The sequence below is a fragment of the Littorina saxatilis genome, linkage group LG8 (genome assembly GCF_037325665.1).
Source record: "Littorina saxatilis isolate snail1 linkage group LG8, US_GU_Lsax_2.0, whole genome shotgun sequence".
NCBI lineage: Eukaryota > Metazoa > Mollusca > Gastropoda > Littorinimorpha > Littorinidae > Littorina > Littorina saxatilis.
This window is the reverse complement of record NC_090252.1, coordinates 46,255,564-46,268,063: the sequence shown is the minus strand read 5'-3', so window position 1 is coordinate 46,268,063 and position 12,500 is coordinate 46,255,564. Positions and strand designations below refer to the sequence as shown.

At 41.2% G+C, this 12,500-nt stretch overlaps 1 protein-coding gene and 2 long non-coding RNA genes across 4 annotated transcripts in view; 2 read left to right on the top strand and 1 right to left on the bottom strand.

The window, feature by feature from the left end:
* Positions 1-12,500, top strand: part of LOC138973686 (uncharacterized) — a 188,836-nt gene that overhangs the window by 39,431 nt on the left and 136,905 nt on the right. The window lies entirely within an intron of this gene.
* The window catches only part of LOC138973674 (chitin deacetylase 7-like), a 144,258-nt gene that overhangs the window by 115,848 nt on the left and 15,910 nt on the right, over positions 1-12,500 (top strand). Inside the window, exon 1 of one of the 2 annotated variants that reach the window (XM_070346407.1) lies at positions 2,010-2,095. The exons of the other annotated variant lie outside the window; for it this stretch is intronic. Within the exon in view, the coding sequence (XP_070202508.1) occupies positions 2,025-2,095 (71 nt within the window). The 5' untranslated portion in view covers positions 2,010-2,024. Of the gene's footprint in view, positions 1-2,009; positions 2,096-12,500 lie in introns of those variants that run through there. 2 annotated transcript variants of the gene reach the window in all.
* Positions 820-3,509, bottom strand: LOC138973688 (uncharacterized). The gene is made up of 2 exons (XR_011458101.1): positions 3,452-3,509; positions 820-1,754 (listed from the first exon to the last, which is right to left on the bottom strand). It is a non-coding gene; the product is annotated as an uncharacterized lncRNA (long non-coding RNA).

Here is a 12,500-nt window from a genome sequence, read left to right as displayed (position 1 = left end):
AGTTACGCAACTGACCACCTGCCAGCTGGTAACAACACCTGCAGGCTCCCCGGCTCCCGTCTCTTTCTAGGAGAGCGGCTTAAGTTCAAAGGATCTACCGGTGACTGGACATGTGCATCTCAACATTTAACTTATAACAGATAATGGCATTACACAAAACATAAAGTGATCGGCAACATGAACTACAAACACTAGACTGGAAAATAACAAAACATTCTCTATAATTGGTGACTGGTCACCCTGTCACAACTTAATGATTAATGACTCAGTGGCAAAATAACATGATGCGTCTTGAAATGTTATACAGGTTACAGATGCATATATATATCAGAGCTGGACCTAGTGTGTGAGAGGTTGGGGCTTCCAACATGAGGCAAGGGTACAGCTCCTGTCAGTGCAGTGCGTCTGGGGGGGGGGGGGGGGCTTAAACCCAGGAAACCCCTTCCAGATCCAGCCCTGCAACTTCATCTTCGCCATCCTGAACTCAGGTCAAAATGAGTTCGGCTCATTCTCTCCCTGACAGGTTGCCTTGAGTTTCCTTGTCTGGCAAGGAAACCGATTTTTTTTTTTTAACATATTTAGAGCTTTTTGTAATGTATTATTGATATAAGCAGATTCGCGGTCGTCGATAATGATTTTTCATGGTGTTTTGTAATTTTTAAATTACAAAGGAATTGATATGTAAGACAGTTTCAAGCGAGCTATTTTTCGCGGCTGTATTTACTGTGCAAACAACTCTAAATATGGCAAAAGTGTCACGTGATAATCAACCGTTTGGTTTCGGCGCTCACTGGAGCAGACGATTTTTTCTGTAACCAGTTGACAGTGATGAAACCATATATTACAGTCTCCTTCCGGCAGCAGTCCCAAAATTTCGACTTGTTTTGACCTTAGAACGATGTCTTTATCATAACTGTGAAGAACAGAACGGAGATTACTGTCGAAGTCGGTCAATCTGCAATCATTTTTGTCTCTCAAATTTAGATCAGTGCTCGCGAAAAACATATGGGAGATAACTCTGTATTTTTTGTTTTGATAGATTCGCGTAGGACTGTAGCGTCCGGTCAGAGAGACAACTGGCAATAGCCGTGGAGCGATGCTTATCAGAATGTATCTTCGCACGATGCATATATGTTCTGCATTCCATGTGTCAACCGCACTCTTTCGTATCAGACACCATTTCACTTGACGGCTGAGACAGGATTGCTACGCAAAATGTTTCATTCTTTATCTTACGAGCTTGAATATGAAGTCAATTCAGCTTTCGTCATCCGATGTCGGTTCGTATTCCAATCATTGTGATTTCCCAGCACTTGAAAGAAACGACCTGAAAGTCAGCAGAGACTTTCTTCAGAGCTTTTAAAATTCTCTCAGCAGAGCAAAAGAGATAGAGAGAGGGTATATATATTAAGTTTTATTAAAACAAATATGTTTAATAGTTTTTGAGATATGTTTTCCACACACTGTCGGACAGACAGACACGCACACATACCTAGGGAGACAAATGTCATCTCCGCCCTCATTAAATCATGCAGTCACAAAACAAATATCTGGAAACTGTGTCTGACTTCCACACCGGCCGCCTTCAGAGAGCCTTTCAGCTCGGCAACGCTAGCATCGGAAGTGACGTCATATATGAACAACTCTTCAGAACGAGGCTCGGTGTTGGTCACATCCGACTCGATGAGGTTGGCCTGCGTCATCAAGATGGCGGACAGGAAGATCGACGCGATGGCGAAAAGCATGATTGGATTCTGGTGGAAGAAAGAGATGAGTACATTTTGGAGATTAGAAATTGGTGCTAAACGACATTCTGACAGAAGTGGTAAAATGGGGTTAAAAGTAGCTAGAGATAATTGTGTGTTTGCCAAATGTACAGCTGGTTGTTGTTTAACGTCCCAATGACCAATATAAATACGCGGGATCGATGCAAGTTTTCCTTCTTAGTTCTTGCTTCTTCTTCTTCTTCTTCTTCTTCTCCGTTTGATATTCATGGCCGTCATATCGTCAGGTCGGTGGCTGCCATGAAGTCCGCAGTCTTCAGCAGTTCGGCAGCGGGTCCCCAGAGCTTGGTGCTGTCTCCAGGAGGGGGCAGGTCTGTACAAATGTGCTCAGGGCTTTGCTCCTCTGAGCCGCTTAGTTCTTGTGAAGCGGTAAGCGTGCATTAGTTAACCAAATTTAGCAGTCAAAAGATTCAACAAAATCGATTTTTAAGTAAGTGAGGCTTCCTGTGTCGAGTGATTTTGGTCACGCCGTACTCAGTCTCGGTGAACACTTTGTAGTTCAGTGTTGATGTTTAGGCCGGCAGATAAACTGAATGTGTTGACATCGCTTCATGCGACTTGTTTGATAAATGGTGTTGGTGTCAGTTTTGTTTTGTTTTTTAATAAAGAAAGGTAAGTGTATAAAAAGGTTAAAATAAAGAGAAAAAAACCTTCATTAAAAAATTTATTATAGAAGTTCTCACTACACGCGTTTGTGTGTGTGTGTGTGTGGGTGTGTGTGTGTGTGTGTGTGTGTGTGTGTGTGTGTGTGTGTGTCCGTGTGTCCGTGTGTGTGTGTGTGTGTGTGTGTGTTTGTGTGTGTGTGTGTGTGTGTGTGTGTGTGTGTGTGTGTGTGTGTGTGTGTGTGTGTCGTGGTATCTTTTTTGCCAAATTTTTGATTTTGCTTACTTTTTTTAATAATGTGTTAATGTTCAACTAATATCGAATATATATAGACGAGAGTGATGGTGTATGTTTGTATCAGTGTACGAATATATGTATGTGTGTGCGTGCGTGTGTGTGTGTGTGTAGAGGGGAACCCAGAAATATACTGGACAGGTCTTCATCAAAGTGAATAATTTATGTGACCCTCCACCACGAAATGAGTCGCATGTCACCTCGCGCGGTTAGATCTGCGCTAGGCTTAAATATAAGTCCGGGGAGTGTCTGGTAACAGTGTGAGGGTCACCTTAGTCACAGGCTTATAACTCAGTTTGCGCTCTTTTCTAAAACGGTTTTCACCACTGGATAGAGCATAAAAAACTCTTTAGGAAAATGTAAAAATATGAAAATCATGCAAAGGTGACATGCGACTCATTCCGTGGTGGAGGGTCACATATGTTAACTCTTCCAGGCGATTTCCCCAGACGCGTTTCTCACTTTTTCAAAAATGTCGTTCATAAAGTCATTTCCGGCATTAAACAAAGAAATGTTGAGGCGGCATTGGCATAACCTCAGTTCTTTACACTCGGTGATGACAGATCTATGTTTTTTGGTGTTGATCTTTTAGTTTCAGGCCGACAGTTTGACAACGTGTACTACGCTACAAGCAACTTGTTTTGGTTTGCTTATATTTTGGTTTCTCGCTAACAAGAACAGCAAAAAAACTGAACAAACTGACAGAAAACGCACGAAGGCCTAAATAACGAGAGAACGAATCAAAGAGACAATTGCCATGTTGTTCTTACCTCTAAACTATGGCTTCACGCGGATGCAATGAGTTCGTTCTCTGACAACAGGATTCTGTGCTGACAACAGCGAGAGAGGGCCTAGCGGTTCATTTATACTCAGGGTGGGGAGTGATGTGGAATGGAGGGGGGGGGGGGGAGGGTTACTGGTCTGATTCTGCGCAGCCTGGTGTATGCCGTGTCAGCGTGACACGATTCGAGGCAGACTTCATTGTTTTTTCTCGTGAAGTTATGTTATTTGTCTTGATTAAAGGCATATTGTCGCTGTAATTTTGTGCTACAGCTTCAAGGTTGACTACGTTTTTTTCCAACTGCGTTAAATGTGGAAGTAGGCTACGCATGTTTCCGCATGATTTACTTTCAAAGCCGGAAATCGTAGCAACCAAGTGCAGGAAAGAGCTTTTGAATGCAGAGATGTGTTAATTTTCAATCTTAAAGCTCATATTAAGCCGGTTGCCTACAATTTTTAGTGGAGAGCAATATTGCACATCAATCAGCATGTGTAAAGGCTCACGACAACAGCAGAGTCGTGGACAATAATAGCAAAATAGTCTGTCAGTCTGTTGTCCTTAACATCAACACTAAAGTCAAATGTCGTTATCGAGACTGAGTTTGTAAATATGTCTTTAATCATTCAAAACAGTAAAACAGTAAAGACATTTGAAAGACCGAGAAAAAGAGCAGTCAGTTAATTTAACTCTTACCAGTTCACTCCCTCGACTATCCTATGATTTCTTAGGATGATCTTTATGAAATTCTCATTGGCTTTTTTTCCGACAAGCGTTATATGCATTCAAGTTAACAACACACACCGTTTATTGATTAAAAAGTTGATGAATTTAACGAAACGAGCAATTTATTCTCTTTTGAAAAACCATAACCCTTGATGTGTGGCTGTTGATACCTGTACATATGTTTTTGTTTGATTATTGTATATTCTAATCTGTCTGTTTAAAAAAGCAATTTGTAAATTGTGTTTGCGCTTGGAAAGGACACTCAGATCAATTCCAGTACATGTTCTGTAGTGCGTATTCTGTATTCTCTAACGTTCTGAATACACTTGAAACAATGCAATAATACTTTGTTTGCTAATGCACTTTGGGCGAGACATAATGGACGCAGTAATGATTTTCAGGTAAAACTGCAGTTGTGACGAAATGAGTCATGGAAAGTCAGTTGTTTCGCGCTGTGTTTTTTTTTATTTTTTTTTAACCTTTTCAAATCAAGCCTTCTTTATTCAGGTGCGGTCCGTGGGGCGGGGATGTAGCTCAGTCGGTAGCGCGCTGGATTTGTATCCAGTTGGCCGTTGTCAGCGTGAGTTCGTCCCCACGTTCGGCGAGAGATTTATTTCTCAGAGTCAACTTTGTGTGCAGACTCTCCTCGGTGTCCGAACACCCCCGTGTGTACACGCAAGCACAAGACCAAGTGCGCACGAAAAAGATCCTGTAATCCATGTCAGAGCAGGGCCGGACTAGGCGAAGAGGAGGGGGGGGGTTGCCAGTGGTGGCCCAGGGGGATGTCCCCCTTGGCGGCAGGGGCGTATCAGTTCATTTTATGGGTGGTTTTTTTCAAAAGTATATTGTGAAGATATGGGTGTGAAGGCGCGAAGCGCCGAGCCGACGGCGCGAAGCGCCTAGCTTGCTAGGGGGGCCGGGGGCATGCCCCCCCCCGGAAAATTTTGAAAAAAGGATGCAAAATGGTGCAATCTGGTGCATTCTGAGGATGATCATTACCAGTTTCAGGCAGCAGATTTTGTCACTGATTAATACCCCAAAAATTGAAACTCAATGTAAAATAAAGAAATGCATACCTTATTCAATATTTTTATTTTTTGGCTGGGGGGGGGGGGGGGGTCCGGAAACCCTAGAACCACCCCCCCCTCCCTCGTTGTGGGGGTCAGGGGGCGAAGCCCCCTGAAGCTGATGGGTAGGTCATATTCTGAGATAGGAAAATGGTCGCTCCTTGCATGAAACGGCATAAAATAAGCAATAATAAAAAATAAAAATAATAAGTAAGGTACATGTTTAGGCTAGGGGGGGGGGGTTGCGCAACCCCCATAACCCCCCCGGTAGTCCGGCCCTGCAGAGTTCGGTGGGTTATAGAAACACGAAAATACCCAGCATGCTTCCTCCGAAAGCGGCGTATGGCTGCCTAAATGGCGGGGTAAAAACGGTCACACACGTAAAAGCCGTGGGAGTTTCAGCCCATGAACGAACAAACAAACAAACAAACAAACAAACAGGTGCGGTCCTATGGAACTCACTGCCTATTTTTCTTAAGCATAAAACAAACACAGACAGCTTCAAAAAAAATTATATGTCGCACATAATGCAACTAAACATGTGCTGAATGGTTCATCAATTCATTTCAAATGTATGTGCATGTTAAACAAAATTATAATAATATGTAGATCTAAATTAAGTTATGTTAAAAATTGACACTTTTTATCATTGGAAATTGTACTTAAAATGCAGCATGGTTTTTATCACAACTTCACGGGAGGTATTTCCGAAAGGGCCATTACAATATTTTAGAGACAGAAACCAAGGAGACAAAATAACGTTAGAAATTTGCTCAGCGTTTTGTTTCATGCCATTAACTCCACGCTGTTTATCAGCGAGTTGGACTGAGGCGTGTACAGCTAACAAATACAAGCAGCTGTTACCATTTCTGGCAATTGCTTATTAACACAAACAAACAAAAACAACTTTTTAAAGCAAAATTTAATCATTCAGTCAATCCGTCGTCATAATAGATTCGAACTGAACACATTTGATCATTCTTCAAAGCCAACAGTAAAACCGAATGTGCATAGCATAAGATTTGCTTTGTTAAGAAAATGCCCATTAAGTAAAAGCTCAATGCCTTTGGCACAGTCGGCAACCCGCCAAGGTACTACATATTCCCAGCGAAGGCCAAATCGGCAATCTCCATCACACACACACACACACACACACACACACACACACACACACACACACACACACACACACACACACACACACACACACACACTTAGCTACAGATTTAAGTCCAAGTGTAAAACTATAAAATTAAGTGCTCACAGTATTATTTTTACAACTGAATTCACGAAGACCCTGCTCCCTACCTCTAAGCACGATGGTATTATTCGGGTGTCCATGCATGCGAGTCGGTGCGAACATGCGTGAATGTGTTTATGAGGCAGTGCATGCGTACGTTCGTGTCAGTATGGTAATTTTTGCTTAAACGGTTTTCCATATTAACTGACAAACGTAAATGACGATCACTGTGACGGCTTACTAGCGCCAAAACCTGGCGTTACCAATATCTCGTAAACATTTTTGTATTTGCATGTGCGATAATGTTAGTTACTCATTTTCAGTTTTGTTCTCGACTTACTAGCGCAAAAAGAACAGCTGAAAATTAAGCATGATAACTTGATAAGTACACATGATCACTTGATAATTACAATCTTCACGACAAAATTAATAATTTTCTGTTCTGGCTCACTTCCAGACGAATAACTTAATAAATAATAATAATAATAATGGACATTTATATAGCGCTTCTCCACAGCTCGAAGCGCTTTACAAGTTCAATTTACAAGTTCAATCAAAAACACAACACGATATATACAACTAATACAATTTGTCTCAGATGAAAAGGAAAATATTCATCAAAGAGCAAATATACATGCTTGCATAAAATACAAAGAATCACATTTTTTCGCAGCGCAGCACAGTGCAGTCAAAAAAACACGCAAACAAACACATACAACAGACACATGCTCACAACGAGCACACCTGCACAAACACACACACACACACACACACACAAACACACACACACACACACACACAGACACACACAAGCACACACAAACACACACAAATACACACAAACACACACAAACACACACACACACACACACACAAACACACACAAACACAGACACACACAAACACACACACACACACAAACACACACAAACACACACACACACAAACACACACAAACACACACACACACAAACACACACACACACACACACACACACAAACACACACAAACACACACACACACACACACACCAGGTCAGTTAAGTACTCATAGAGAATAACGTTTGGGACAGAGCTAATCGGCGACGAAATGTTGTTTGCAGAGGTGTGTCTTGAGGTTGGTTTTGAAGGAGGGGAGCGAGTGACTGTTTCGAGCATTGAAGGGCAGTTCATTCCAGATGATGGGACCAAAGTGGGAAAAACTGCGGAACCATGTTGCTTACGTTTGTACCGGACAACTTTGAAGCGCCGAGTATCTTAAGACGAGCGTATTGTGTAGGAGTTGGGAGAGGTAGAGAAGGGCAGAGTTTGTAATCACTTTGAACAGAGACAGCAGATTTTGTATTTGATCCCTTGAGCCACAGGCAGCCAATGCAAACTGAACAGAAGCAGCGTGCAGTGTTGTGTACGACCCGCTTTACAGACGAGACGAGCTGCAGAGTTCTGGAGAGTTTGTAGGGGTTGCATGGTTGAAACTGGGACACCAGAAAGGAGGGAATTACAATAGTCTATTCTTGAGAGGATGCAGGATGTCACTAGAACTTTTTGTGCTCCTTCAGTGAGGAATTGGCCTAAAAACGCGATTCGCTTCAGTTCATAGGCTGCTTGGCAGACTGTAATGACATGTTGTTTCACGGTGAGGTGTGCGTCGAGGGTAAAGCCGAGATCTTTTACTTTTTTGGAGAAGGAGATTTCACAAGTACCAAGTGGAAACGTTGTTGGGGATTAGATTGTCTCTGTCAAGAGAAGGGGTAGAGAAGCGGATGGCCTGAAGATTTCTGCAGTCTCTGCATGGAAGTTTGCTGGCACTGGGGTCGTTTGTGACGTCGGGATAAAAGTTAAAATCACCCAGAATAATCAAGTTGCCAGAGTGTTTAATCAGAGTGTTTAATGAAGTCGGGCAATTGTTCGAAGAATGCTTTTTCAGTGAATTTGTTTTTTTGCTTGGTGGTGGACGGTAAACGCAGAACAAGTGTTTTTTGTGTGTGCTGTTTAACGTAAGCGACAGCTGTGCAACTTCAAACGTCCTGTGCAGGAAAGGGCAAGACGTGACAAGAGACACGTGATCTTTAAGAGAGTTCCTCACAACGAAGGCGATACCTCCACCTCTGCCGCTGTTGGTAGCCAAGTCAATATTTATTTCAAAAAACCCCTAGGGTTACATGAATAAAATAAATAAAAATTGCAATAAACACGACAAAAAAGATATATGTAATAATGAGACACAACACTTCTAATTGACCGAGAATAAATCAAGCTTAATTCATAACAAAATAATTGTAATCATACATTTTGTTTTTACAGGAATGTATATGTTTCTGTGTTTGTTTTTGTTTTAATAAATGCAATAAAAAAAACTTTAAAAAAACGTGATCAAATAATCAGAACTCTCAAAATACTCTTAATAAAATATATTAAATGCAATTACTTTCGTTTCTTTGTTAATTCAAATAAATGTTTAAATTTGACTGCATTTGAATTTCTACGAAAATACAATGGTAACAACCTTTTCCTCACATTTTCAAAAAAATGACACTGAAATATATAATGAAATTCATCTCCGAGTTCTCCTGACTGGCATTTAACACATATTCTTTCGTTATGTGGTATATTTAACATTCGGCCTTTCTGTATTGGCAATTTATGATTTAATGTTCTAAAGCGTAAAAAAGAGAGTGCTAGGTTATTGGGTAAAATGTTCAAATAATTTTCAAATATAAATGTATCTTTAAACAATCTATAATTCAAACAAGTTTCTTTTTCATTTAATTCTGAAAACCACGATTGTATATATTGATCTTTTAGGCATTGCAACGTTTTCAATTTAAACCATTTTTCGGAACATCGTAAATTAAACTGGTCATGCCAAAAACCACTAAGACCAAGAGCATTTAAAGTTGTTTCAACATGTTTTAAATAGGGTGCTTCATATATGTTATTTACATAGAGGCGATGCAGAAAACGGTACAATACATTTGAAAACTTATTACTATTATTAAAAGGAGGTTACTTCCCTTATTCTCGGTATGGTTCGCAAAATGTGCGAAAGGTTGTTTGGGTTTTTTTTAAATGAAAAAAAAAAGTTCTGGGGTCGGAGAAAAAAAATAGGGTCGGTCGGGTTACTCTAAACCAACATATATTTGTATAATATGGCCTAATCAAAGATATTATATTTGTAGGAATAGTTAACGAAAAACTGTTCCGGCTATTAGGTTAGCAAGACTGTAAAAACGGGGTTTGACCACACACACACACATAAATCACAGCAAAACAAGCTGATGTCCAAAAAGATTCTGTACTTCACGAAGGTGAACACACTAATAAATGTGACCCATAAATGATGATGATCATATTCTTGCTTATCACACCGAGCGATAACAATAAAACGGTATGCATATCATGTGACTGATACAACGCATCGATTACTGTAGGCTGAATAATGAATCAAACCATAGGCGACTGCACGCACAACAGAAACAAAGTGAAATAGAGAGAGAGAGAGAGAGAGAGAGAGAGAGAGAGAGAGAGAGAGAGAGAGAGAGAGAGAGAGAGAGAGAGAGCGATCGGTAGCTGGATTGGTAGAGCACTGGACTTGTGATCGGAAGGTCGCAGTTTCGAATTCGGGCCGGGACGGACACGGGTCAAATTTATGTGCAGACGTTTTCAAATGAAAAATCCAAAAAGAACTTTTATTTCAGGAAAAACAAGTATTACTTTATTTAGGTTAAAGCCACAGTAAGCCTCCCGTAAACCATCACATATACTGTCAGGCTTTTACACACAGTACAAACACCCTTTCATTTACACTCTCACCGCTTTTGAACATCCTAGGTGCCCTCCGTAAAGAGCGAGCAATTTTCAAAGAATGTAATTTTGCGTGGTTTATCTTACCCCTGAGCCATCGCGAACCCGTGTGATCCCGTGTGATCCAGTTTCCTTTTTGACTCACATGCGAAGCAAAAGTGAGTCTATGTACTCACCCGAGTCGTCCGTCCGTCCGTCCGGACGTCCGTCCGTCCGTCCGTCCGGAAAACTTTAACGTTGGATATTTCTTGGACACTATTCAGTCTATCAGTACCAAATTTGGCAAGATGGTGTATGATGACAAGGCCCCAAAAAACATACATAGCATCTTGACCTTGCTTCAAGGTCAAGGTGGCAGGGGCCATAAATGTTGTCTAAAAAACAGCTGATTTTCACATTTTTCCCATTTTCTCTGAAGTTTTTTAGATTGAATACCTCACCTACATATGATATATAGGGCAAAGTAAGCCCCATCTTTTGATACCAGTTTGGTTTACCTTGCTTCAAGGTCAAGGTCACAGGAGCTCTTCAAAGTTGGATTGTATACATATTTTGAAGTGACCTTGACCCTGAACTATGGAAGATAACTGTTTCAAACTTAAAAATTATGTGGGGCACATGTTATGCTTTCATCATGAGACACATTTGGTCACATATGATCAAGGTCAAGGTCACTTTGACCCTTATAAAATGTGACCAAAATAAGGTAGTGAACCACTAAAAGTGACCATATCTCATGGTAGAAAGAGCCAATAAGCACCATTGTACTTCCTATGTCTTGAATTAACAGCTTTGTGTTGCATGACCTTGGATGACCTTGACATGTATTTTGGTAGGAAAAATGTGTAAAGCAGTTCTTAGTGTATGATGTCATTGCTAGGTTTAGTTACCCTAAAGGTCGAGGTCAAGCATGTGAGTCGTATGGGCTTTGCCCTTCTTGTTTTACAATGTAGTCGTCAGTTTGTGATTTCAATGGGACTCGCTGTAAGCTCATTTGAAATAGCACGTTATTGTGTACTTCTGAATCTAAACGCAACAAACGGCTGCGATTCACACGAACTAGAGCGATGATAGGGGATTATACGTAAAAGGTATCTTGAGTCTGTTCTTCTTCTTCTCGTTCATGGGCTTAGACTCCCACGTTCACTCATGTTTTTAGCACGAGTGGATTTGTACGTGTATGGCCGTTTTTACCCCACCATTCAGGCAGCATACGCCGATTTCGGGGGAGGCATGCTGGGTATTTTCGTGTTTCTATAACCCACCGAACTCTGACATGGATTACAGGATCTTTTCCGTGCGCACTTGGTCTTGTGCTTGCGTGTACACACGAAGGGGGTTAAGTCACTTGCAGGTCTGCACATAAGTTGACCTGGGAGATCGGAAAAATCTCCACTCTTAACCCACCAGGCGGCAGCGACCGGGATTCGAACTCACGACCTCCCGATTAAGAAGCCGATGTCTTACCACCACGCCACTGCGCCCGTCCTTGAGTCTGTTCAATCCTTTCTTGCAGTTAATAATTGTCTACCTATACCCGTGTGACTTGGAATAATAGGCCGTGAAAGGTAAATATGCGCCGAAATGGCTGCAATCTACTGGCCGTATAAAATTTCATCTCACACGGCATCACTGCAGAGCGCCTAGAACTGTACCCACGGAATATGCGCGATATAAGACTCATTGATTGATTGAATCTGGCCGACTGACTTGATAAATGTCTTGACGTTTTGCTGTTGGTGTGTGTGCGGCCTCGTACTTGCACCTACATACTGCCTGGCTCTGTGCACTCATGTGTTTCATTTTTCGAGTGGCTCAAATAATGATTAACATTGTCTCCCGTATTAGTTATATTCGTAACGAATGATTGCCTTTTCCATGAACAAAAATGTTTATCTATTTAGAATATTTATGTCGCATCTCCCAGAATTGATGATTTCATTTCCTCGCGCTTGTATTCTAGTCTTTCCTTTTGGATGCCTGTACGTTCCCCCTCCTCCCTCCCCCCCCCCCCCTGTAGGTGGTAGGTGCCTTTGTTTTGCTTTAGTTTCCAACCCCCATCCCCAGAATTTGTTCTTCTGGTTAATTTTTGTCAAGTCCACCATCATGAAGATTTGTGTAATATTGTAATGTTTTGGTCATCTGATAATTATAAGCTTGTTTGCTTGAGTTCTTGCCCTCGCTGTATATTGTTAATTGTAACA